General features: G+C 37.1%; 1 protein-coding gene and 1 long non-coding RNA gene across 3 annotated transcripts in view; both read left to right on the plus strand.

The window, feature by feature from the left end:
• The window catches only part of LOC118264490 (guanylate cyclase 32E), a 133,200-nt gene that overhangs the window by 64,966 nt on the left and 40,516 nt on the right, over positions 1 to 27,718 (plus strand). For both annotated transcript variants that reach the window (XM_050704863.1, XM_035577011.2), the window contains exons 7-10: positions 4,596 to 4,742; positions 5,051 to 5,147; positions 10,401 to 10,488; positions 26,205 to 26,357. In XM_050704863.1, the coding sequence (XP_050560820.1) occupies positions 4,596 to 4,742; positions 5,051 to 5,147; positions 10,401 to 10,488; positions 26,205 to 26,357 (485 nt within the window). The remainder of the gene's footprint in view (positions 1 to 4,595; positions 4,743 to 5,050; positions 5,148 to 10,400; positions 10,489 to 26,204; positions 26,358 to 27,718) is intronic.
• LOC126912500 (uncharacterized) lies at positions 973 to 1,933 on the plus strand. Its single transcript, XR_007707232.1, has 2 exons — positions 973 to 1,464; positions 1,522 to 1,933. It is a non-coding gene; the product is annotated as an uncharacterized LOC126912500 (long non-coding RNA).

Genomic DNA, 27,718 nt, shown 5'->3' on the forward strand with positions numbered 1-27,718 from the left:
CATAAAATAAATAGGAATAAATAATGTCCGTATGGATTGAGGAGCCACATCAGATTTTTAAAATCTGATTTTACCATTATTTAGCAGCAAGGAAGCTGATTTTGCAGCACGAATTATAGATTTAGCAGCAAGATATATAACTAGATATATTAATGCAAAAGTGGCTCCTCAATCTAAACGTTTAAATTGAGGAGTCACCTATAACTCGTTAAGTAATAGATGAATATTTTTGAAAATTTTGTATCATTTAGCAGCAATTTTGCATATTACCGTCTACAAATTTCGCTTCTGTGGCGCTAAAATGTAAGAAAATACAATACTTTTAGTATGGCTCCTCTATCTAAATTTAACAGGTGAATTTCTACTGGATATGAGCGATCAATTATTATATTCGACATAATGATCATTTAGTAGGTGTTGTGTTTGTTTTTGCAGTATAGGAATAAAATAGTAAAACAGAGTAAATTTTGTAGATGAACGCATTTTCTTTGGCTCCTCAATCCTGACGTTCTAATTATATATGTTTGACTGTACCCACCTGAGATGACAACGGAATCTAAAGCCAGAGATACTAGCATTTAGCAGAAATGTCTGCTAAATATATCTGCACAGTTCAGCAATGTATTTAATTTAGATTCTGAAAAAACAATACTTAACTATTTTCTTGTAAATTCAGCGTGTAGGGTGACCATATATACTCGTAAATGAAACCAAGATAAGTAATTTGTTAAATTTATATTTTCATAACTGGTTATTAAATAAATAAATAAATATAAATAATAACTGCGTATTAAATAAATAAATATAAATAATAGCAATAGTCGGCACAAAATGTACTTACATTGAAAACAGGATATCATACTGCACTTAAATTATCAATCACTGCACAATATTGCACATATTAATATCCCCACAATTCAACTATGATGACACAAACGTGATGATTAACTTTATATTTATAGGAAATCCAAATTAAGTATTGTAGCAATGAGGTTTCATCACATGCACCTGGCAGGCTAGATGTTGACACACACTGGCAGGCTGCGTTGTGACACGGGAGAAGAATTGAACGTTTTGAATTTGACTAGGTTGTCAATGATGAGAAAATTTTACATTATTTGTCATTACATTTTATTGTCAGAAGAATTTTAGCTTTCGTGTAAGACACAACACATGCTAAATTGGCGCCCAGCTAGTAGGGCCGACCATGCCCCGAACTAGGCTACGGAGGCAGACGACGGCAGACGACGAAGCTACGGAGCAGAGTCCTGTACGGGCCCCCGAACTTGTCACAGCGCCTCGTCTGACCGTGCCGGCATAATGCAGGCGGATACGACTAGGTGCCCAATAGAGACGCTGCGGTCGTTGCGCCGACGAAACGCGGTCGAAACGCCGGCGCCTCATGGCAGTCACCATCGTCACCGTCGCTGAACATCACTAAATATTCCGCGGGGTTCCCGCGAGGTTCACCGGACTTCTCAAGAAGAGTTCGTCCTGGGACTTCGCCAAGTGTACCGCGAGGTTCACCGGACTTCTCAAGAAGAGTTCGTCCTGGGACTTCGCCAAGTGTACCGCGGGGTTCACCGGACTTCTCAAGAAGAGTTCGTCCTGGGACTTCGCCAAGTGTACCGCGGGGTTCACCGGACTTCTCAAGAAGAGTTCGTCCTGGAACTTCGCCAAGTGTACCGCGGGGTTCACCGGACTTCTCAAGAAGAGTTCGTCCTGGAACTTCGCCAAGTGTACCGCGGGGTTCACCGGACTTCTCAAGAAGAGTTCGTCCTGGGACTTCGCCAAGTGTACCGCGGGGTTCACCGGACTTCTCAAGAAGAGTTCGTCCTGGGACTTCGCCAAGTGTACCGCGGGGTTCACCGGACTTCTCAAGAAGAGTTCGTCCTGGGACTTCGCCAAGTGTACCGCGGGGTTCACCGGACTTCTCAAGATGAGTTCGTCCTGGAACTTCGCAAAGTGTACCACGAGGTTCACCAGTACTTCTCAAAAACCGGAGGTACTAGAAGCCTTCATCGACGCGGTCCAGGTATACAAGGAGTGTGCTGTGCGGACGTGAGTGACGATCACGCGCTGCGGGGACTCCCGATGCTGTTAGAGGGCGATGCCACCGTGTGGTGGCGCGGCGCCCGCAGCCACCTGGAAGGACGCCGTGCTCCGACTTCGCTCCATGTTGACTCCGAGACTAAGATTCGGAAGTTGTTGGGCGGGTGCGGAGCCCCGATGGACTTCAACTGTGTCCTCGTACACTACCCGTACACAGACCCGTTTAGTGACAGCCAAGAATTCGACTTCTCATCACTGTCAGACGCCGAAATGTTCAGTTAGGAACAAAAAGACAAACGTGCAGAAGTGTTTTTGTGTAGATTTAGGTCTCTAATTGTAAACGAAACCTTTCGTACTCAGAACTGACAGTAGCAGTTAGGCTTTAGGAGCGGCATTACTCCAGGGGGAGGGGACCGACGAGCGACCTATAGAGTACGCCAGTCACCTCCTCACGTCGGCTGAAAGAAACGTAGGAGGGGTAGACCACGCAAGAACTAACCTGATCGCGGGGACGTTCGCTCAGGTTAGAGGGGGAGACTGTAGCAATGAGGTTTCATCACATGCACCTGGCAGGCTAGATGTTGACACACACTGGCAGGCTGCGTTGTGACACGGGAGAAGAATTGAACGTTTTGAATTTGACTAGGTTGTCAATGATGAGAAAATTTTACATTATTTGTCATTACATTTTATTGTCAGAAGAATTTTAGCTTTCGTGTAAGACACAACACATGCTAAAGTATTTATTTTCTACGTGAATATACAAACGAGAATACTTCACTGCTAATGAACACTTTGTTAAATAAATATTATTGTCGGTTGGTAAGAGAAATAATAATTTGTAGATACCCTCAAACTGTGGTCACCCTACACGCTGAATTTACAAGAAAATAGTTAAGTATTGTTTTTTCAGAATCTAAATTAAATACATTGCTGAACTGTGCAGATATATTTAGCAGACATTTCTGCTAAATGCTAGTATCTCTGGCTTTAGATTCCGTTGTCATCTCAGGTGGGTACAGTCAAACATATATAATTAGAACGTCAGGATTGAGGAGCCAAAGAAAATGCGTTCATCTACAAAATTTACTCTGTTTTACTATTTTATTCCTATACTGCAAAAACAAACACAACACCTACTAAATGATCATTATGTCGAATATAATAATTGATCGCTCATATCCAGTAGAAATTCACCTGTTAAATTTAGATAGAGGAGCCATACTAAAAGTATTGTATTTTCTTACATTTTAGCGCCACAGAAACGAAATTTGTAGACGGTAATATGCAAAATTGCTGCTAAATGATACAAAATTTTCAAAAATATTCATCTATTACTTAACGAGTTATAGGTGGCTCCTCAATTTAAACGTTTAGATTGAGGAGCCACTTTTGCATTAATATATCTAGTTATATATCTTGCTGCTAAATCTAGAATTCGTGCTGCAAAATCAGCTACCTTGCTGCTAAATAATATTGAAATCAGATTTAAAAAATCTGATGTGGCTCCTCAATCCCTCCGGACATAATAAATATTATATTCCATTGGCACTCACTCGGGCTTGAAAGCATTAGTTCTGGTGACTGATGTAAAAATGTGGCCGTTTTCCTCACAATTTTAATCAAATCTAATAAATATTGGAAAATAAAAATATTGGAAGGAAGGTTAAATAAATCGATATACATTTTTATACTTTTTTTTTGAGGGGGGGAAAATCATCCAATGGCTTCTCCCGCCTTGGGCGAAGCGAGAGGGAGTGTGAGACTCTTACTGACTAAAAACCACCCCGTTCCTACTCCTCCGAGCCGGAGCCCCGGTAAACCCGGTAGGTAGTCCGCAGGTAGATACATTTTTATACAGCAGTGTGGGTATAGGCTTGTTAATTGACCAATATAAGGGTGCCACAAGACTTTCAAATTATAGGATTTAATTGGAATTTTGGTTGAAATACTATTTCTGATATAATATTCTTATCTTTAAATTGATTGATTTGATTTGATTTTAATCATCATCGTCTCACTGCCGGGCAAAAGCATCCATACCCTCCTTCCACTCCTCTCTGTTTAACCTTTTTAATTCTTTAATATAATTTAATTTTCTTTAGTACTAAGGAACAAAGAATAGCGAAAGTCTCAGCTGACATTTGAATTACTTAATATCTAAGACATTGTTACTGATTTAATAAAACCGTGAGACTACTTCAAAGCATTGTTTGCTTCAGTATTTTCATATAAAACAAGTACCGTACGGTATTCATTTTGGGAAAAAGGACTACCTCGTTGTTTGAGTGGTCGCAAGTGCGACTGCTAGACAATTGTGCCCAGTATATGGTAATAAGCTCATCCTCTAATTCATGGGACTTATAACACAAATGGTGAAAAGTGGGTGTATATTGTATCGCAGCATCACGTGCCGTAATGTGCAACTCCGCCTACCCCTTTGGGGAAGTGTTGCACTGGATAAATGATTACACTTTGCAATCGCTAGAGCAATGACACAATTCCTATTTCATAATAATTATGTTTCATGTTTTTGTCCACAGTCTACGTGTTCTTGGGCGAACATATCGCGCTGGTGGACTTCGTGAAGGTCATGCAGCGTCGTGGTCTCCTCACTGCTGGGGAGTACGCGATAGTGGCGGTGGATGATGAGATCTACGACCCCAGCACTGCTGCCATCACACATGCTGGTAAGTTTAAAGTTCGTTTTAAGTTAATTATTATGTTATCGGCTTACTCACGTAACGGTTTGACGAGGAATTCGACTAGTTTCAAGCCATGCTAGAGGCTCATATTCATGAGCAGCATTCCGCGACACACGACGCAGCGATTGTCGCGCTGCTACTGTTCATTTTAAGTAACAGGATTGAATTTAGTCTGTGTTTTGACTGTATAACAGTTTGATTGCAGTTAGACTTTTATAAAAGTACACATCAAATTCTATATCTATTGTATTCTATATCTGTTATATTTTCTTAATGTTTCATTTTGTTCACAGAACATCTCGATCTTGGCCAGAATACTAGCAACGATGTGTTGGCGTTCCGCGCTGTACTGAGACTCACGCCTTCATTCCCGACTAATCCACATTACGGGTAAGTACTTTTAAAATAAAGGATAATTATTATTTAGAAAAAAATATGACCGATGGTATTGTATTATAAAAAGCGGTGCTTACCTACAGAAAACAAGTTTGTAAAAAATGTAAAGTAAGTTGATAGGTACTTCATTCTTATAAGAATAATGTTCAAAATTAAGTGTCACTTGAACAGGGATTTCTGTTCTTAACTCCTTGTCAGAAAAAGTTTAATTGGATTTAAAACTTAGGAAATATTATGTAGTAGCTATTGCATCCAGTTAACATTCTTTGATATTGTCGATGTGAACTGTATTTGTTATGTTGCCACTCTGTAGGTGCGTTTACAAACAAACCAATTCACATGCACATGAGACGCAGACCGGAACAACGATTTAATTGATCACACAAAAAATTGTTATTTTTGGTTAATTTTTTAAATATTTTTAGTGATTCTTGTAGATTTTTTTTTAATTTTAACCTCGAAGCCTATAATTGTTTCTAGTATATGGCCATAGGCCCACCCCCAACTACATGGGACTTATAACACAAAAGTTTAAAAGTAGGCGTAATGTGCACCTCTGCTTAACCCTGGAACAAAAAGCGTTACCTTACGTTATTACCAATGACATGAGATTATCAACAAAAATGATGATAATAATTGAGACAAATATGCATTTAACCCTTAAATCATAAAAATAACTGTAGTATGATACAGGTAGTGAGTACGATATACCGATGGCCTATTTCCGTACCGTATCCATCAGATTGTTTGACAGATTATCTGTTATCAAAGTTGATGTATTGTTTCCTAAGCTAGGAAATTGATATAATATTTAGATTGGTTCTTTAAGCAAAAAAAAAACAAATATGTGATTCGTCTAAAACAAAAAGAGCTTTATTTGTAAAATATAATAATTAGTTTTTCCAACAAAACATAACTAAAGAAATGGTTACTAACCTAAAACAAAAAGAGAATCAGCAATTAAATGTTCATGCTTCTCTTGCCCTGAATTAACTTAAATTATTTAATTATTTCTTCATAATATAAAAAATGCAGATAATCCAAGAAAAAATATAAATGTTCGCTGTCATTGTTAAAGTCCGTATCAAAGAGTATAATAAGTATAGGTCAGTATAGATGTCAATCTATGCTTTCATTGATATCAAACACATTGTGTTTTGTTACTTTCCAGTAGAGTGAACCTCCTGTATATGTAGTGCTAAGAATACTTTTAACGTAACAAAGACGTTTTACGCTGAAAGAAGAAAAGACTGAGACTGCCTCGTTGGCTGAGCGGTCGCAAGTGCGACTGCCGAGCAAGGGGTCTTGGCGTTTGATTCCCGGGTCGGGCAAAGTACTACTTTTTTCGGTGTTTCGAAAATTTCTCAGAAGTATCACCGAGTCTAGAATTGTGCCCAGTACCTGTGTATATGATAATAGGCTCACCCACTATTACACGGGATGCGGTGAAAAGTGCGTATACATTGTATAGTGGCATGACATCCGTAATGTACAGGTACTAGTAGCAAGTATTTTTTAACGAATCCTTATCTACACTGGAATAACTTTTAAACCGCAAATATTTATCCTTTGAGTGATTCTACATAAAAGCCTAGAAATAATATCAAATAACATTTGTAGCACTAAATCTTGACAAAATCAGTAGCAAGTATTTCTAGCAAAAACCAATTTTTTAACGAATCCTTATCTACACTGGAATAACTTTTAAACCGCAAATATTTATCCTTTGAGTGATTCTACATAAAAGCCTAGAAATAATATCAAATAACATTTGTAGCACTAAATCTTGACAAAATCAGTCAAACGAATCAATATAAAATGATATTTCTAGCAAAAACCAATATTAAAAGGAAATATATTTTGTCTTGGTTTTGTATGGATACTATAACTTGGAAAGATAAATACTATCACACATTTAAGCTTTTCTCCGAAACGTAGTCAAGGTTTCGTTACACGTGGCTCACTCAGTTTTCAGGGGAATAAAATATGATCACGTTAAAATATGAAGACAGAAAAACAGAAAGAGATAAATAGAAAAGACATTGAAGATAGAGAGAGATAAAAGCATAAATGTTTGCCTTGCACTGCATTCATAAGTTATTATATTTTCTATTCAAACTTTCAGTCACGGCTTCAAAGTTAGCAATACTACGTGAGTCGCTACGCCGTAGCACATAGTAGCTACGAGCGCTACGCCGTAGTAATCTCGTAGCGAATTTCAATTCAATGAATGCCACAAGTGTTTGTTTCGTATATTTGATTTCAAAGCCTCTATCAGATTAAAGTAATACGAGTCAGTGTAAACATTACTTTATTTGTTTATCACATAACGCCTATTGTTCCTTGAAAGGTTAAGTAGGGGAGCGTTTAATATTAATGTAACACCCACTACTTTTAAATAATTTATGCAAATTATGGCTGAGGCTTTATCGTCTATTTTACCGGTCAAAATTCCAGGTTTGGAATATCAATAATATTTATTTTATTTCAACCAATAAAATCTATTTCAATACAGTCAGAAGTTGTTTGCAAACAAAACAATGAAATAACACGTTCGTCCTTTAACTGAACGTGATATTGCTAAGAATTATTGGAAAGCATTATTTATATTTGTATGAATGAATGAATTGATGGAACTGGGTTGAATGAACTGTATGACCTAGTTTCTGTCCAATCGCTGACCGTGGCTAGCCAAGGATTACGATCGAGTTCCAGACTCTATTTTCATTTGATCTCTCGCTTATTAGTTTGCATAGGAAAAGTGTTGTCGTGTAGATAGTTGCTAGGACGAGTTATAGAGTTAATCTTGTTGGATGAAACAAGCTAGGACCTGTTGTACTCATTATTGTATTCTTTTTTTATGGTATAAGCCGGTAAATGAGTAAACGGATCACTTGATTGTAAGCAATCGCCACCGCCCATGGACATTCGAAGCACCTAGGGCGTTACAAGTGCGTTGCCGGCCTTTTAGGGGTTAGGAATTTGAGGTTCGGGGTTTAAGAAAATTGGGGAGTGGGGTAAATGGGACTCCGGTAACCTCACTCACAAAATTAAATACAACGCAACCTGTTTACTAGTAGAAGTACTAATATTAGTATAATGCTTATTTACTCGCATAGATTTTTTTTTTGAGCGGGGAAAGTTTATTAGTCCGCACCTCCGAATAACGCAGCTCCGGATATAACTCGTATAGTAAGTAAGTAAAGTTTGGGTGTAGTAAAGTTTGCTTTAACTTTGACTGCACTGTTGGCACTATGGTTTAGTGATTGGTTATGTATAATGTGTTGTGAGTTCTATCTGACTCCCGCACGGATAATAATTCTTTGAGTGTTCCAATAATAACTTTTCAAAAACTGGGTCTGATGTATAATTATGTAAAATTTTCGTGAGACATACTAAATTAACTGCCTCGTTGGCCGCGTGTTTGTCAGTGCAATTGCCGGGCAAGGGGTCTCTTATTACTGAGCTTTTTTCGGTTTTTCAAAAAAATTCTCAGTGGTAGCACGGAGTCTAGAAATGTGCCCGGTATATGCCATAAAGTGCACCTCTGCCTACCCCTTCGGGGATTAAAAGGCGTGACGACGACAACATACTAAATTAATTATCATGTTATCAGCTTATTCACGTAACTGTAAACACTAGCATGGCTAGAGGCTGCACACCATTCCGCAACACGACGCGGTTATACGAGTTCCTCGTCAAGCGTCAAACCTACGTGAGGAAAGCGTTATAATAATTAATTTGTATGTTTGTAAAGGCACTCATGATATGTTATGATAGACATAATATTACTATGTTAGTCTTGTGATAAACAAGAGCTTAATTAAATTTCAGATTTCTTAGTAAAAATACATTGAGCCTAAAATTGTTCCAGTTTGATAATAAACTCGTCTCGTGGCTTATCATATATGTTTATGTAATTAATCGTAGCTAAAATGTTAGTTATTCAGTAAAATTCCACTCTTTAGAGGATTATAATTATATATGAATAGTAAAGTAATATTAAGAATGTGAGATGACTCTTGATTTCCATTCACACATAATAATATAATGTAGTATGTATAATTAACATATCAAGCCTGTCTCTATAAAATAAATAATCCATCATAATTATGATACACACACTGTAACTGACTATTTAGAAAGATCATCCGTGCGTGTCACTGTTTAGTCTGTTGTAATATATTATGTATTAAGTTTGTGAAGGGATTATCATGCTTTTACAGCGTATTTTTAAACATTTCATTATTTAAATATAATATGTGAATGAAACTTCAAAATTTTTATTCGGACCTGAGGTTAGGTTTATGTAAGGTCAGGTTGGGGTTAGGTTAGGTTTAGGTTAGGTTTAGGCCTCTAATCTAACCCAAACCTAACACAAACCTGCGGACTACCTAGCGGGTTTACCAGAGCTCCGGCTCGAAAAGCAGGAGTAGGAACGAGGTGGTTTTTTGTCAGTAAGTGCCCTCCCGTTTCGTGGTTTAGGGAACAGCGAGTATAGTTCCCTAAGAAAAGGAGGATCCTCCGACCAGGCGAGGTGATCATGCCTGGCGGGCTTTCTGCCCAACTGTTGTTCGTTGGGATTTTCTATCCGTGTTAATTCGCATGTAAACTTCGTATGTGCGATGCAGGATATTTATGACGTCATCCGTTGATTTGCTCGTCGATAGTCTATGTGCGACTACTGTCATCTGTCACTTGTCACTTGTCAATGTGTCGCCACAGTGGTATAAAAAAATATATCATAAATAATTAAATACTAATGAATGTATGTTTATCTGTTTGTTGAATATAAACAAGCTTTTACGTGCCAATTTCCGTTTCTAGGTTGTGTAGGTTCTTTGCTCTCCTTTTTATTAAAAGTAGGATTGGTGTAGGGTCTGAATTTTGATAAAATGCCCTTTTTATTCCTAACGCATATATTAGCAGAGTCGTCCGGAGGCTTGAGACGCCCGCTTCTCATGCATAAGAGGTTCGAAATCTACATCACATCAACCTCAACAGCTCACACATATTTTCTCGAGCTAAGACCCCTTAAGTAATACTCGTTGTGTCATTAATCGATAAAGTAAGTTTTTAAGTCGGTTAGCATACTCAAACCAGCTCCTAAGTGTAACAAACACTTTTTGGAAAACCACATCAATATCGGTTCAGTTATTCGTGAGATGATAGCGTACAGAGCTCAAACTGAGAAACTCCTTTTTGTTTGAAGACAGTTAAAAAATAATTTGTATTTTTGTCCATCAGGATGCTGTGTCAGATGATAAAGAAGATGTCAGCAGCGCCTCCGTTCTGCGTGCCCAACTACTACCACAAGCTCTTCGATGATGCATCCGTAAGTTCACTCAATATTTTATTATTTTCTCTTGGGTTTTCTCTAATCAGGTAGCAATCTGCAGGTCAGCTCTGTGTCCTCGTCAGGTTCAAATAAATGGATTAAGGCTAGTCAGACAAAGTTGGAGAAACGCTTACCACTCCTCAAATAGCAGCTAAGCTTAGCAACAGTCATTTCGAAGTGTTTTAAAACTTTAGAATTTATTAGATAGTTCTTGTTATGTTCTACATAGTGTTTAACTTTTCCAAACGTTCAAAAACTAAATACGAGATAAACTACTCAACTTGACCGAGACTTTAGACACAAATACGTGGATATTTTTTTAATGTGGTCCCAACTATGATTTTTGGGCTCGCTGTCATTGCAGCGGTAAGTCCCCTCTTTGAGGAGTGGCTAGAGAGGCGCCATGGCGTCCTCACCTACCGTGACGCAGGTGCTTACCGGACATGGGAGTTTCGGTAGGTTCCTGTTTTTGATTGGGCGGGAGGAAACGCCCGGGTGTCATCACTGCGAAGGCCGCCCGGAGGACACGGTGGAACACACGGTTGCGGTCTGCCCTGCGTGGGCTGAACACCGCCGTGCCCTAGGGAAGTGATCGGCGACGGCGACCTCTCGCGTCCGGCTTTGGTTCAGGCCATGGTGCGGAGCGAGGGGGACTGGGATGCCGTCTCCTCCTTCTGCGAAGCAGTTATGCTAGCTAAGGAGGAGGCGGGACGCGTGAGGGAACGAACTTCCTCACGCCCCAGCCGACGCGAAGGACACTCCGGGCGTCGGGGATCGCGTGACGATCTCCGGCCACCGTAAGTGCGGGTCTGCGGACGGCGAGCAAGGGTAGCTCGCCGCCCGACCAGAACCAGACCCGTGCGTGCGGCGCGTTGCGTTCCGCGCGCGCCTCAAAGAGCCATCAGACCACCACAAATGGGGCCCAGTAGGGCTGATGCTTAATCCGGAGCTGCGGACTACCTAGCGGGTTTACCGGGGCTCCGGCTCGAGCAGGAGAAGGAACGGGGTGGTTTTTAGTCAGTAAGAGTCTGACACTCCCTCTCGCTTTGCCCTGGCGAGAGAAGTCCTTGGATAATTTACCCCCTGAAAAAAAAAAAAAAAAAACACTATGATTTTATCGTGGTCGTGGGTGTGTTCACAAACACATCACACCTGGACCCGAAACCACAATTTGTGGATCACACAAACAGTTGCTCCGTGTGGTAATTGAACCTGCTACAAGTTCCGCGACAACCGGTTACCCACCCACCGCACCAACCGTGCAGTCAGTCAATAATATATTTGTAATATATATCAAGCAAAATAATAGCACTAACAAAATCATAATAGCAATACATAGCCTCTCGACTAAAATTCCCATATTCACCAGTCCAAAATATAACCATATAACCCAACCTACACTATATAGAGCTGTATAGGCCTCATCATAACCCTACCAACAGCTGTGGCTCGGTCATTCAGTACCACAATGTCCTCGTAATTTCAGTGCATCGAGTGTATTACGCACATTACAGCCTTCAGACTACGACCTACTTCCTAGGACGTTGACCTGATAACATGAGCATGTAACATACTTCACCTTCAAGCTATAAGTGCGTGTTCGATTTCTGTATTGGAAATAGAAACGTTTACTTTGTGTTGTTGGTTATGTGTTATATGTCTTTAGTTTTAGTGTTCGTATCTAAGATATTAAAATGAATAAGAATAAGAATAAGAATAAATTTATTAACAACTTCACAATCATTATGGTCTTATACTATATCACAATAATTTGTTTAATTTTGGTGTTGTCATCAAGTGTGTCGGTAGCCCCCAAACTAGGATAATCCTGTATCTTGGGGACTTGAGTTGAGACATCTTGAGTACATTATTAGGTAGGACTATTGAGTGAATCTAAATAATAGCAAAATTGATAGATATTAAAAGATAAACTAAGTTGAGTTGTACAGCAATATGTAGCATACTAAGTAAGAGCCTGATTGAAATTAAATAGTACATGGTGCAAAGTTCTTGAATCACAAAATAAAAGTGTTAAAATTTTCCAAATCTTAAAGTAAGACAAAATCACAAAATAAGGTATGGCAAGGACTATATGTATAAGTGATTGAATCACATAGTTAGCTTTAACAGTTTTGAGCCATAGCATAAAGTTTTATTCTTATATAATTAAACAATTACTCAGTCTTATAATATTATAATAGAATAATAAAATTTTAAATTCAAAACAAAAACAATAAATTCTAAGGTAAGTACAAAAATAATAAAAATTGTGTGTGTGTGCGTGCGTGCGTGCGTGTGCGTGCATGTGTGTGTGTGTGTGTGTGTGTGTGTGTGCGCGTGCGTGCGTGTGTGTGTGTGTGTGTGTGTGTGTGTGTGTGTGTGTGTGTGTACACGTGTGTGTGTGTGTGTGTGCATACGTGTTGCAATAGTCTCAGTAGTCTAGTAATGTTTCAATATTTCCTCGGTCTCTTCATATGTCAATTCACTTAGCCACTGTGTAATCTTTTTCTTACAGGATATTTTATTCAAGTTTTTGACGTCGCAACTTTTGTTGATTGAGTTGTACACCTTGATGTGTGAATATAATGGACATCTTCTGACGAGAAGGTTATTCGCGTCCGGTAATGGAATATGGAGCACGCGCTTGTTGATAATTTCTTTGTAATCAGGCCTACTTTTTAGGGATTTATGTACGTTTAGAGTCGCACATAGTATGAATAGGTGACGCACTCTCAGTACCTCGAAATCTTTGTAAATCAAATAGTAGAATAAGAATTGCTGAGTACAAATCTCGAGAATAGTTGAACCGATAATAATAATTTTTTTGTTGAGTTATTAAATAAAACTTTGGAACCCTAAAAAGGAAACCACCTTCAATTTTCTTTACCGCCTCCATTTTTAAGTCAGATAATATCTCTAAAACCTTCTCCTAAGTCTGGAAAATACTATGCTGAAGACGACATCATAGTCGGTTCAGCCAAACGCGACATAATCGCGCACAAAGATACATACATACATTCAGGTCAAACTGAGAACCTCCTTCGTCGGTTATACAAAGATATGTAGAAAAAACTTCTAAGATGGAACAAAGTTTACGGGGTCCACTAGTTTCATATATTTATGAACAACAGCCGGTGAGGGTCCTTTGGCTGACTATGAATAATGAATATTTTACAAAATAGGCTTTGTTATAAGCTCCACGCTTGACAGGCAGGTTGGAGATAACAGTTTAAAAGAATCAAGTTTAGGAAAGAGCAGACCGCAGTTTGAAACGATCGAGTTTAGGAAAGAGCGCTGCACACGGTTAATGTTAACATGTAATTCTTTAGTAGTCTATTACTAAACCCAGTGGAAGAGTACGATTTTTTATAGCCGGCATTAAATTACAAGCCGGTAAACGAACAGACGGATCACCTGATAGCAATCGCTGTCGCCCATTGACACTTGAAATACCAGCGGCGTTACAAGTGCGTTGCCGGACTTTTTGGGGGTAAGGGTTGTTGGGGAATCGGGGATTATGAAGATTGTGAATGGAAATTTTCAGTGAGGTCGTGGTATCAATTCAGAAGCATGGCAGACTTAAGGTGGTTATAAGTGTATTTTACCAGGTAGCAAAAGAAGAAAAACGTATAATATACTTGGATAAAAATTGTTTGTTTACGTTCCGAGAAAATTGTTATAAATATGTATCATGTAGAAGCGTTCTGGTTTATTTATATTGTTATTGATTTTATGTACTGAATATTGAATCGTAAAAATACGTGCGTATATAAAACTATGGCCAAAATACACTTAACGAGCACGGCAATTAACTTGTCATTTAAATTTCAACTTTAAATCGTAAGTTGTATGATATAATTTCATAACGTTACTACAAAAAAGTCGACGACAGATGGTCAGCGCGCGGGATTTTGCAGCACAATTTCCGATAAATTAAGCTTTATGACAGCTATAGGTTCGATGTTCAACAAAATTGTATTTTTGATAGATTTTATCGAACAATTTCCACGCGTGAAATGCACGATCCCATAGAACGCATTTATCCATATAAAAAAAAAACACAGCTTAGTTGAGTCTATTTCCACCGGTACTAAGCTATGTGTATCAATTAATATGATTGGTGGAAGCTAAACGCATCCACAGCAACGTAACACAGCACATGACTGTTGTAAACGCATCCTAATGGGTATATTTCGTTATCATATTCCCATTAGGGTACGATTCTTGTTTGTTTGTAAGTTAACTGACGTATATTCAACGGGAACTGTTAATAAAGATCGAATTACAAATCCTAGGAAGATTGCGAACTTTACACCGAGCTGAGTTTATACCTTAGATAAGTGGGACGGTACAGACAGTGAGTAAAGTAAGTGTCTATTTACATCACTACAACACAACACATTAACAGTGGCCACTGCTGACCAAAGGCTCGTCGTACAGAGAAGGTTTGAGCTTGGATTACCACGCTTGCTCAATACGGGTTGTCGATTTCAACCTTATAATAAAATTAGAAATTGTAAACCCAAGTTTCCTCTCGATGTTTTCCTTCACTGTTTGTCAATGGTGCCAAAATAATCTCAGAAAGTACATATAACTCGGAAACGTTAGTTCTTGTCGTTGGTATGCTTTGAACTCGCGATTTCATATAAGAGTCTATTTACTAATGATCTTTATTTATATTAGCTATATTAATTTATTATTGTGATTTTAATAGGAATTTGAAGTTGAAACTTACTTAAAACTTAATAAACTATTCGACTGCGTAGTCGAATAGTTTTATCAAGTTTTAGGGGTATAGGTACAGTTTGTTATAGCTACTAAGTTTTACTCAGATTTTTGCTGAAGCTGATAAAATTAATTTAACGCTGAACGTTATATGAATTCATTTGCTCATTTTGATACACTTTGTGAAACATGCTATCAGCAGTACTCTGATATAATTGAATAATCTAAAGATCAAATGCTTTTTGAAAATTTCATCTCCAATTGCAATGTTATACTTTTTTTAACGTTTTTTTACGTATATTTAAAACGAAAATAGGCCAATAAGAAAAAGAATAAGTAAAAGAATGAATAAATAATTTAAATCAGTGAATTAAGTCAATAAATGGCAATTGAGTTGTGTCCTCGACAGTACTTGTCGAGTTTATTCCTGCGACGCCGGGAATCTGTGCCATGACAAACATTTGATCAGAGCCTTTTTACGCCTTAATGTATTCTGTCCCGGGTGCATGGGGTGTCCTGTACCAATCTAATCTATTATATAAAAATAAGTTGGGTTTTCCATCCTGATGCTATGAATCTTGAACACACGAACCGATTTCCACGGTTTTGCATTCGTTGGAAAGATCTCGGTCTCGGTCTCGGTAGCAAAAGAAAAGCAGAAAAACAGGAAACACAGGCGAAACAGTTTGCTAGTTATATATGAACTAGCGACCCGCCCCAGCTTCGCATGGGTGCAATGGTGATATATTATACCTGTATTATACATAAAAACCTTCCTCATGAGTTACTCTATCTATTAAAAAAACCGCATCAAAATCCGTTGCGTAGTTTTAAAGATTTAAGCGTTCATAGGGACATACAACATGACAGAAAAAGCGACTTTGTTTTATACTATGTAGTGATGATTGATGGTCACCATTACCATGTTAAATTATTTAAACTTATTATAATTTATTAATAGATGTGTACTTTGGTACGCGTTCTGTCACGTTACTAAATGCAATTTATTAAAGATAAAAACGTTATTTTAATAATGGCTTAATTCGAGACTGTGTGGTGGCCACCGTAAGTTCGGATCTGTGGATATTCGTGCGTACGGCACATTTCGAGAGTCATCAGACCACCACAGACGGGCCCAGTAGGGCTGTTGCCCGACCCAGAGCTGCGGACAACGTAACAGGTTGCCGGGGCTCCGGCTCAAAGCAGGAGTAGGAACGAGGTGATTTTCAGTCAGTAAGAGTCTGACACTCCCTCTCGCTTTACCTAAGGCGGAAGAAATCATTGGATGATCCCCTTCTCTAAAAATGGTACAATGAAACTTTTACCCACTCACAATTGAATCCAAGATTGAGTGTTCGGCAATCGCACATAGCACTGATTCAGGATAGTTCCTAAAGATAATTGTGTAATAAAAATTCATAATACGTACTTTATTTCATATTCTTTGAGTATCTGTTCCTCTATCTATTGTTTTTTCTTTAATGTGTTTCCTTGATCTACAAAATTAAATATTATTTTGCCAATGTTGAAAATATTGGGTAAGTAATAAGGGTAATTTACTACTAGGTGATATTTTGAAAATAGATTTGTTTTACCTATTTCTTTACAAAGCTCTGTCTCTTAGAGACAACATAACCTTGAAAGATAATATATTTTTAATTGTAATAACAGACTACCACACATTTATTTTTAAAAGTGACACATGGAGGTTATCTTGTATAGTAATCTGCTTAAGCATATTGGTGCTAACTTTTTGTGGGATAATTTTCCTTCGATTGCCTAGTTGGTCAAATGATCGCAAAAGTGACAGCCGGGCAAGATTATGGTATTTTAAAAATTTCTCAGTAATGGTTCGGAGTCTGGGATTGTGCCCAGTATATGGTAAAAGGTTTACTATTACATGGGGTTTATAACACAAAGTGGGTGTACATTGTACAGTGGCATTACGTGCTGTAATGTGCCTATCCCTTCATGGAAAAAAGGGCGTGACGATGAAAAAATAACACACTCGATTTTCTGAAATTCACGGCAAGCTACAACCCATTTTTTTTCCAATTTAAATTAAGTTATAGTACTACAAAGCTGAATTCCGCATTAATGTGTAATTTGTAGGCTTTGAGTACGAGTGAGGGCGTCATCACCTACTTTTTTCGGAAAAAATATGGAAATGAAAGATGGAAGTGCGTATTGAATAAATTATCATAATTCTGTAGGACAGTTACCTTATGGAAATCATCACACTTCATTATTTTTACTTGTTGGGTACTTCGACAGACAAATCGGTTGAGAATTACAAAAATTGTTATGATTAATTGGGAGTCATTCAATTTTCTTTTTGTAATAATGTAATGCAATCAAATCAAATAAAATATACATTTAACATAGTTTTAAGTAAATTATGAGTATCTAAGGGCTTATTAAGAGTTTGTTTTATGTTTATTGAGATCGAGACGAGAGTCCGTTCGGCGCTCTGATTGGTTGGTTCAATCAGTGCACTCAACGTGCTCTTTGGCTTAACTATTGGGCCTATTTCGCAAATTTTTCGTAGATCGTCAGCCAAGATGTAATAATAATAAGCTTCTTATTCCGAACTGCTTTCATCTTTCCTATGTAATATGGTTGTCTATTTGGTTATAATATATCTTTGAGTTTAGTGTGCCTCTTGGCAAAGGCAAAAAATAAATTCCATTGCACTCTATCTCTAACAACCCTTTTCCATCTTGGCCCTGCCGTTAGTTTTAGTTCATCTTCCTATGAATCCAAGCTGATAACATATTCAATTATCATTATATTTGTTAAAATTGAATCGTAGGTGTATATACTTTATATCCTTTTTTCAAACGGTATGTGATACTTGAAACAAAATGAATAGTAAATATCCCTCCTATGATATTATGGTAACATTATAACACCTCAACTTTCCTCAAAAGATAAATATAAACCTAACCTCTATTTCCTTTTGAATAGTTATATTTATCACTATTCCAATTGTAAGAGGAGATAACAACAATTGATATCAAATGTCGGATACAATTCCGAGTCTCTTTCTAGTGTGTTACGATTTCATATAACTTATATAATACTATCTTCTGCAATCGACTTCGCTCCCGTTTTCGTGAGATAAAAAGTATTCTATCACCTATGTCACCCTATATGTATACCAAATTTCATCGAAATCCGTTCTTTAATTTCAGCGTGATTGACGGACAGCTACATAGCTTAGTATCAGTGGAAACAGTCACATAGTTTCACAGCTTAGCTATTACATTTTCGTAGCATAGCTAGGTACATGACACATTTCTGGTAGAAAAATCCCCAACAAAGAACAAATTCCATAGTACTCCATAGTAGTAGTTCTTTATAAAAAAAGAAAGAGTATTTAAAAGAGTACGACAATTCTTTGACACATTTTAATCTAGTTACATAGTAACTGGAGAAGGATATGACGCACAAGGCACGCGCCCCGACCTAGACAACTCGATTCGACTTGTTCGTCCTAGTTACATCATGTCCCGTTGTACTGAGTCTTTGATGTAGTGTTTACTTTGCCCCTCTCGCACAATGCATCTCATATTTACTAGGAAATTAAATTTTGTATGAAACTTTTTTTGTTTGTTTGTGCACCGGTTTAATATAATCTTGTTGGGTTGTGTTGGAGTGTGTGATTTGTATTGTTTTGTGTAATTGTTGTGAAGATTACGTTGACGTAATTTTAAAATATGTGTCTTCTGGACATATGGGTAAAAATATGCTTTTATTTTAAGATTAATAAATAATAAATAAATATTTTACAGTTTATTCATTATAACTATGACCAAAATAAGTACAAAATTGTCTTAACTAAGCGACAAAATTAATATGCCTGTACTAGGAATATTCCTGTGTCACAGGTGATAGGAGCTCTAAGAATATTGTAATTATAAGACAACTTATTTATATAAGTATACGTATATATTAAACATTATTAAGTTTTACATAGGTTTCTCAATCTCAGATCTAAAAATGTGTGTAGGTGTTACTTAATTCTTACGTTATACGAACTGATGAAAAGTTGCACACATCCACAGGCTGTTGATGTGTGAAACTTAGTGGCCACTGCTGACATAAGGCCTCTTCTCGCGTGGAGAAAGTTCGAGTATTAATGACCACGTTTACTCAATGCGAGATAGCGATTTCAGACTTATAGAATTTGAAAATATCTTTACTAAATAATTTATTTATAACTTAAATTATTTTATAGAGAGAAAATTCATTCGCTTACTGAACTATTTTGAACAAACAAACAGTTACAATCATATTCAACCGAGATACCCACAGTGCATTAGTTCATCACCGATTTACGCAAAACTATGCTTTATTGAACAGCTATTTCCTCAGGTTCCAACAGAGATTGGGTTAAAGCCACAAAGGAATCGAAATTCCCTATTTGATGAGAGACTATCGTTTGATTTGCCAATCATATTGGATTTCCTAGTAATATAGTCTACATGAGTTTTGTAGCAATACGAGTAGAACTGATCTGTTTTGAGCTCAATTGAGTGATAACATAGAGCTATTAGTTTGTGCTTCGATTTTGTTTGTTTTATCTAGTTTTTTTTTAATATTACTAACTGATGCCTACGGCTTTGTTTCTTCGTGTGGATTACGAACTTTGTTACTAATGAAAGTAGTCTAAGTTATTTCTTAGTACTTAAGTTACCTGCCAATAAAAAATCTGTCAAAATCGGTTTAGCCATTTCAGAGATTAGCCAGAACAAACAGACATAAAGATAATATAAATAAATTTTCATTTTAAATAGACACTCCAATTCCTTTATTTATATTTTTTAATAATTTCTTATTATTCTTATTAAATACTTTGAATTATTCCATCAATGAAATCATACAATAAGGATATTTACTTAAAGTAAAAAAATTTTTTCTATTTCTCAGTAAAAATATGGGCAGCTAATAGAAAAAGTCGGCTAGGTGACGTAGAGTGCAGGTCCGTGCAACGAAATGAAAAAAGTTTCAATTACGCATTCAAAAATTTGGTAATATTGAAGGTTGTTTCCACTGCTTTTCGAGTGCTAGTTTGGTTGTTGAATGTGTAAGGATTCTGGTTTTATCCTATACGGTAGAGTGTTTTTCTGTTTAAAGGTTTCTGTAATTTTGCCATGTTAATTAATCAGTTATACTATGTACACCTACTTTTCACCATTTGTGTTATAAGTCCCACGTAATAGGGGGTGAGCCTATTGCTATAAACGGGGTTTTCCAGACTCCATGCTACTACTGTAAAATTTTCGAAAACCCGAAAATACCCTGTAGGATATAATTCCCGGGAATCGTACCCGAGACCCCTTGTCCGGCAGTCGCACTTGCGACCACTCGACCAACGCGGCAGTTTCCGCGCCGTTATGTGCACCTCTACCTACCCCTTCGGGGATAGAAGGCGTGAAGTTGCAAGTTGCATTAATTGGTTAAATTTGAATCGTTTCGTTGATTGAAATTGCCTTTGTGAAGATGCTCTGCATTCTCGAAACCTCGTCATCTCGAGTAACTTAGGAATGTAATCCAATCAGGGAATGAGCTAACTTCATTATATGATTCATGGTGTACCAATCAATGGAGATAAAAGGTTTCAAATAACGTATTTTGTTTAAAACAAATTGCAAACATCTTTTGAGAAGATTTCTTCAATTTAGCTATTTTATTTATAAATTAGAACTTTTGTGAGCGAATACACCATTACTACATAAAAATAATATTATCAAATATGACAAAAACATCCTTTGTAGATACCGAGATTCCTATAAACTAGTAGGTACGTCATTAAACAACCAACAAAATAAAAGCTAAGAAACATCAAGTATTCACAATAAATAAAAATATCAATCCAACCGTTATCGTAATCATACGAAAACGTTTTATTTTTTGTTTGTTTGTATTATTTTTTTCCTGCAACAGATATATGGAATGTTGTGACGCCATTTTCGTGTAGACCTAAATGTTTAATCGTGTGGAAAGATGTACACAGGACGACCAATCTAGCTAACACAACCATTATCAACTGGCCTTCAAAAATGCGGAAAGATTATATAAAGCGAGACCGTGATAAACTGGTTGTTTAGCTGGATGTTTAATAGTTACTATGTGAGATCCCATACATGTGACGTCACTATGATTTCCTAATTTCCTATAAGGGAATATAAGGGATAAATATTTGACTGTTAATGGAGGAAGACTGTGTATTAATTCTCATTAGCCGCCTGGTTACAAACATGACTATCAACAAATATTCGAGAGAGATATCGATTATTAAGTACTAGCTTCTGCCAGTGGCTTCGCCCACATTCTCTCACAAGTCAGCTCATTATCACTTGTCTGTATAACAACATTCATCAAAATCCGTTCAGTAGTTTCAGTGTGATTAACGGACAAACATCCAAATAAACAAATAAACAAACTTTCACAGTATCAGTGTGACTATTGGTTTCTTCCACGGAGTCAAAAGAATGAGACATACTAAATTAACTAAAAAATGTGTCTTCTGCAGCGACGTCGCCACGTCTGCGGTCTGCGCATGCAGCTCATGATGAAGAGTCCCTCTGTGTCTCGAAACTAGTAGAGCTTTTCTCCATTAATATACGTTAGTCAACCGTGTTTTTTTAGTAAATTAGGTATTATATTGTAAAAGTGTACCTCTGACTATCCCTCCAGGTATTAAAAGTTGCATCTCACATTGTAACAAATTAAACTTCTTACTTCCTCTTCTGTTAAAATAGTTATCACAAAGTAGCGTCATTTTGCTAAAACTCTCGGAACGGCTAACGCAATCCAAACTTGGGAAGTTATGCAATATCTTCATTTTGCAGGAAACCTTGCGGAACTAATATCGAGGAGTCATGTTCATACACAGACGGCGCTTATAAACGGCTGTTAAGAAATCCATTTGGTGTTTTGTTTAAGTTAATATACTAGCTTCGGCCAGCGGTTTTGCCCGCAGTCCCGCAGGACAAAATGTACATCAAATCCATCCCTGTTACAAACCATATCAATACAATTGATCAAATCATCCCGAAGCTTGGAGTTATTTTGACGTGATTGAGTAACAAATTGTACACACAATCTCATAAACTTTCCCATTTATAATATTAGTAAGTTTTTCCGAATCTTGGGTGAACAAAGAAATTTGAGGAATTTCTGGACGCATCTTTTGTTGTTTGTTGTTAAGTAATTCGTTTTGAGTAACAAAATTCCCAATGTTATCTCGAAGTTTAGAACTGCACCTATAAGTACCATTAAAGTACGAAAACATAAACATCAAAACTGAACACAGACATATTATATTTGTATGATGTTAGTTTATTGTTTGTTTAAATTGAAATAGACTACCTTTTGAAGAAATATCTAGTGTAATATTATATAAAGACAAATACATAAGTGTAGGAGGGTTCTTCTTCGGCAGAGAATGGCTATTCTTCGGCACAGATAGGCCGGCTCACAGAAAACCGACGTTAAACAACGATTGCGTTGTGTTTCGTTGTGTAAGCGGGGTTTCCGATAATTTTCCAATCTTCCCAACTCCTAATTCTTCAACAACACTTAGATTCCTAACCCCGAAAAGGCCGGTAACGCACTTATGACGCCTTTGGTGTTTCAGGTGTCCATGAGCGGCAGCGATTGCTTACCATCAAGTGATCCGTATGCTCGTTTATCGGCTTATAACATAAAAAAATAAACAAAATCGAAAACTAAAATTCTCAGTGTTAAAAACACGTACAGTTTTTAACACCTATTTCTTACTGAAATGTCCATAAATTGAGTACTGAAACGTGTTACATGAAAAACAGATGCAATAAAACCGTGACGTCTGCTGACGTCATAGCTTTAACTCTGAAGTACAAAATAAATGAATAAAATATTTCCATTTTATAGTCATTTCCAGAGACTTTTATCATAACAATATTCATTTTCGAAATAACACAATACTATATTTCTGTGCTTTTAACATTAATAACAATGTGGTTTTGACATAATTCTTTGTAAGAAGAAATTGAGGAACTGGTTAACCTGAACTCCGTTCTCTAATCGAATGCCTACCAAGCCCTTGGCGGGTATCACAAACCCTCTTGTACAGAGGTGGTCCCATTTTGAGTTTTTTTTTTAAATCATCCTCAGCCTTCTCCCACCCAGGTGAGGCGAGGGAGTGTCAGACTCTAACTGACTAAATACCGCCCTGATCGTAGACCTACTTTAAACCGGTTCAAGCTTCAATTTTAATTGGATAAAGTCTGCAATTGTGCTCAATGTATGATAGTATATTAGCTCACGTGCATAAAGAGGCTCTAGGAAACCGCGTAGGTCTCCATAGGGAACAGTCATAATAGGCGTTGGCCACTGGGCCACTGGGGAGATTTTAGTGACGTAAAAATCCACCTCCCAAGTCTTTTTCTCAAAAAGCTTATGAAGGTGTCCCCCAGTAAACAAAAAAAAACCCAATACTACAGTCCATTCGAGCAAAAGTATGTCTCTTAAACGTAAATAAACTGGTATTTCAGGTCGAAGGAATACATGGCGAGATTCTATGTTACGTAACTATAGTAGTAGCCGTCCGTGTTATGAATTAATGTTCAGCCCGTGAGGCAGGTCAGTTATCGGAGTCGTAAAATAAAATATATGAGAGTATCGAACTTCCACCTAGCATTTAGTAGTGACGTCACTCGTATTTTTTGGTCTTGTTATTGTAGTAAAAGTGGGTAATTTATTGTGTACGTTATTTTTGGAAGATGTACCGATATAAAAAATAGAGAAATGAAAATAATTTTATTTTTGAGTTTGACTCTATAATATTTATTTAAAATTATCAAATATTTTTTTATATTACTTATAAAATAACAATAATAAGACCAGTAGCGGGAACATGGTCCAAGCTACCAGTAGTTGGGGCTCCAGAGATAGAAACATCCTCACAATACGTGCCATTTCGAAGAGTTCTCCCTTCTACTTTATTACTATTATTATATTATATTAATTTTACTATTATTACAAGATTTTTTACAAGCTAAATCCTACACCAATTTTTGTTCACTATGTTTCGCGAATCTCGAATACTTCGTTAGCAACACATATTTACGAGTATAAATAGATTATTATATTCATAAACCTTTTACCAAACTTCGACAAAGAAATTTAAATAAACTGACCTGGGGAATTTTTCCTTAGAAACATAAAGATGAAAGCAAACTATAAATACAATCTTTTTTTATAATATCTACCGTTTTGTAGCCTTTTGGTGAAATATATTTTTAGCCGTAAGTACTCTATCCGGAGCTGCGGACAACGTAAAAGGTTACCGGGGCTCCGGCTCAAAGCAGGAGAAGGAACGGGGTGGTTTTTAGTCAGTAAGAGTCTGACACTCCCTCCCGCCTCACCCAAGGCGGGAGAAGTCATTGGATGATTTTCCCCCTGAAAGCAAAAAAAAAAAAAAAAAAAAAAGCCGTAAGTACTCTCTACTGCTGTACCTTCAATGGGAGGACAGATGTAAGGACAGCTCGCCTTTTATTCCCTAAAAGGGTGGACATAGGTACACCTATAGTGTAATACTAATATTTTCTTATTTATGTTATGATTCCTACGTAATATGAGACTATATGTTACCATGCACTGGTCACAATTTCAAGTATTGGGATATGAAATTTTCGAATCTTAATAATATTTTGTTCGACTTGGAATTTGAATGATTCCTTGCTTATTAATGAATTTTAGTAAAAATTAATTTCTTGTCTACCTTTTACCAAATTTTGTATGTTATACTTAAACAATGATGTTAATTGAACTGACATAACTTGATTGAAACTGACATAAACCCGACATAGATTACTTATACAGATTATTGGCATCCGCCATAGTAATCTATGTAAAAAAAAATAACGTCACACCCTTTATCCCTGAACGGGTAGGCAGAGGTGCACATAACGGCACGGCTACCACTAAGAAATGTACAAAAAACTGAAAGAAAAACAATAATACTTTGCCCGACTCGGAAATCAAACTCGAGATCACTTGTCCGGCAGTAGCGTTTGCGACCACACGATCAACGAATGTAGTACAGAAGAACTCTATGTAGTACTAAAAATAATATAAAATAACAACACAATAAATAGGACGGTTGGATCACCGTGTAGTGGACACTGGCGAGGTCACTCCGTAACAAGCCCGTATACAACAGCTGTTTGTTAACTGTTTGTCAGTTAAACTAGACTAGTATTGGAATTGAGACTCGATTTAGTTCTAGGCAAGGTGTAGTTTTGTATGTCTATAGAAATGTTGAAATGTTACGCCTTTCAATTGTCGAAGTGTAACAATACACACATTTTTCACAAGTAATGTTATGTGTGACATTTTTTAGATAGGTATTGAAAATTTTTCGTGAAATCTAAGACCGCAGTAACCGCACTAATAAGTCTCTCAACAAATTAAAACTCAAATTATTATTATATCTGATAGTCATAATATAATAATGTTAGAATTTCTGCAAAAAAAATATATCTACGATTAAGTTACATATACATACTATTATAGAACTAAAGTTACCGACGCAGCTCAAAGGATTAGCAAGCGATGACCGTTGGGGTAAACGTGTTCTAGAGTGGAGACCGCGTCTAGGCAAGCGTAGTGTATGGCCCTCCAGCTAGGTGGAGTGACGATATCCACAAGGTGGCTGGTAGTGGTTGGATGCGTAGAGCCGAAGATCGAGCTCAGTGGCATGCCATTAGAGAGGCCTATGTCCAGCAGTGGACGACAATAGGCTGATGATGATATCTACTATGTATTAAATTGACCTCGTAGGTATATTAGATAACTAACAACATATCAGCTACAAAACCTCTACAAGTGAATATCCATCCGTCTTTCATTGAATAGTTCAAAGCGTCTTCTAAGATCTAACTTTCTAACTTAAGATTTTAACCTTCTATTTTTAACGTAATATTTTCTTCCCCCAGGTATCCATAGAAGCAGCTCACCTTTATGATGCAGTGACGCTGTGGGCGCGAGCAGCGACCGCAGTGATGCAGTCCGGACTGCCACCGACAGATGGCGCCACCCTCATGCAACTCCTACGTCCCACTACTTACAGATCTGTACAAGGATTTGACGTGAGTTTGCTTTACTTATATTGTTGTTTTACTATTTATTTATTTATTTATTACAAGTCTTACAACTAATATTACAGGTAATATAACCTAACTAGCTACTTCCGCGTGGTTTCACCCGCTCTGCTTGGCTCTTTTTAGTCATAGCGTGATGTTTTATAGCCTATAGCCTTCCTCGTTAAATGCACTACCCAACACAAAAAGAATTATTCAAATCGGACCAGTAGTTCCGGAGATTAGCGCGTTCAAACAAACAAACAAACTCTTCAGCTTTATAATATTAGTATAGATGCGTTAGTGAGGTCCTTTTACAAAATATTTACACTTACACGAGAACTAACTTGTACACTACTAACCTAAACACAACAACAATAACAATACTGTTTACTTAACACTAAAACTATATATACTACTCTATACTATACTTATTTACAACTTTATAGGTTTTTAATGTGTTGGGGCGCAACTAGTAGACGTTAGGATCATAATTATGTAAATAAATAAATAAATATCCTTTTTTGGTCATAGCACTGACAGACAACAGGTTAGTACTTAAGTTAGGCATATAACAAGTCTCTTATTGTTGGTATGTATGTATGTATCTGGTGGTAAGTAAGCAACGCCGCCCATGGACACCCGCATCATAGGAGTACACGTGTATTGTCGTTCTTTAGGGAGGGGTGGGAGAACGAGCTTGGTATCCTTCCGATCGAGCCACCTATTTATGCCAAAGCACGACTCTACCGCGTTTCATTATTACGTAGTACCTATTATACACCGTAGTACCGCCTTAAACATTATTTTAAACCTTCCCTGGCTTCCACAAATAATTCAAGACCAAAATTAGCCAAATCGGTCCAGCCGTTTTCGAGTTTTAGGGAGACTAACGAACAAAAAATATTTTTTATATATAGAAATTACAACAACATTTTATCTATGTTATAGTATTACGCTAATCTTTGCCAATAGGTCCACGACTATTAATTAAAAACTTAAGAAAAGCACCGAAATGTTTATCTTAAAATTCTTTAATTTACAATAACTAAAACGACCGGTACCCTTAGTAAGATTTTGCTTTACGTTTAACGAAATCGAAACTTTTGGTTGTTTCACTCGAGCCGGCCAATCAGAGCACCGAATGCAGGGGGCCTTCGCTACCAACCATACCAACCAATCATACCGCCGAAAGCGCTTTCGTTTAGATCTCGTTAAACGTAAAACAAATTCGTACTAAGCCCTCTATGCACTAATCATCGCTTAAGTTACGCCTTTACTTTACTTTAGTCATCGTCTAATGTATTTTTTTTCTCCTAAAATCCCAGGATAATATTCAAAAACTCGAGTTTAAGTAGCGAACAAAGAGG

This window comes from Spodoptera frugiperda, chromosome 26, assembly GCF_023101765.2.
Source record: "Spodoptera frugiperda isolate SF20-4 chromosome 26, AGI-APGP_CSIRO_Sfru_2.0, whole genome shotgun sequence".
Taxonomy (NCBI): domain Eukaryota; kingdom Metazoa; phylum Arthropoda; class Insecta; order Lepidoptera; family Noctuidae; genus Spodoptera; species Spodoptera frugiperda.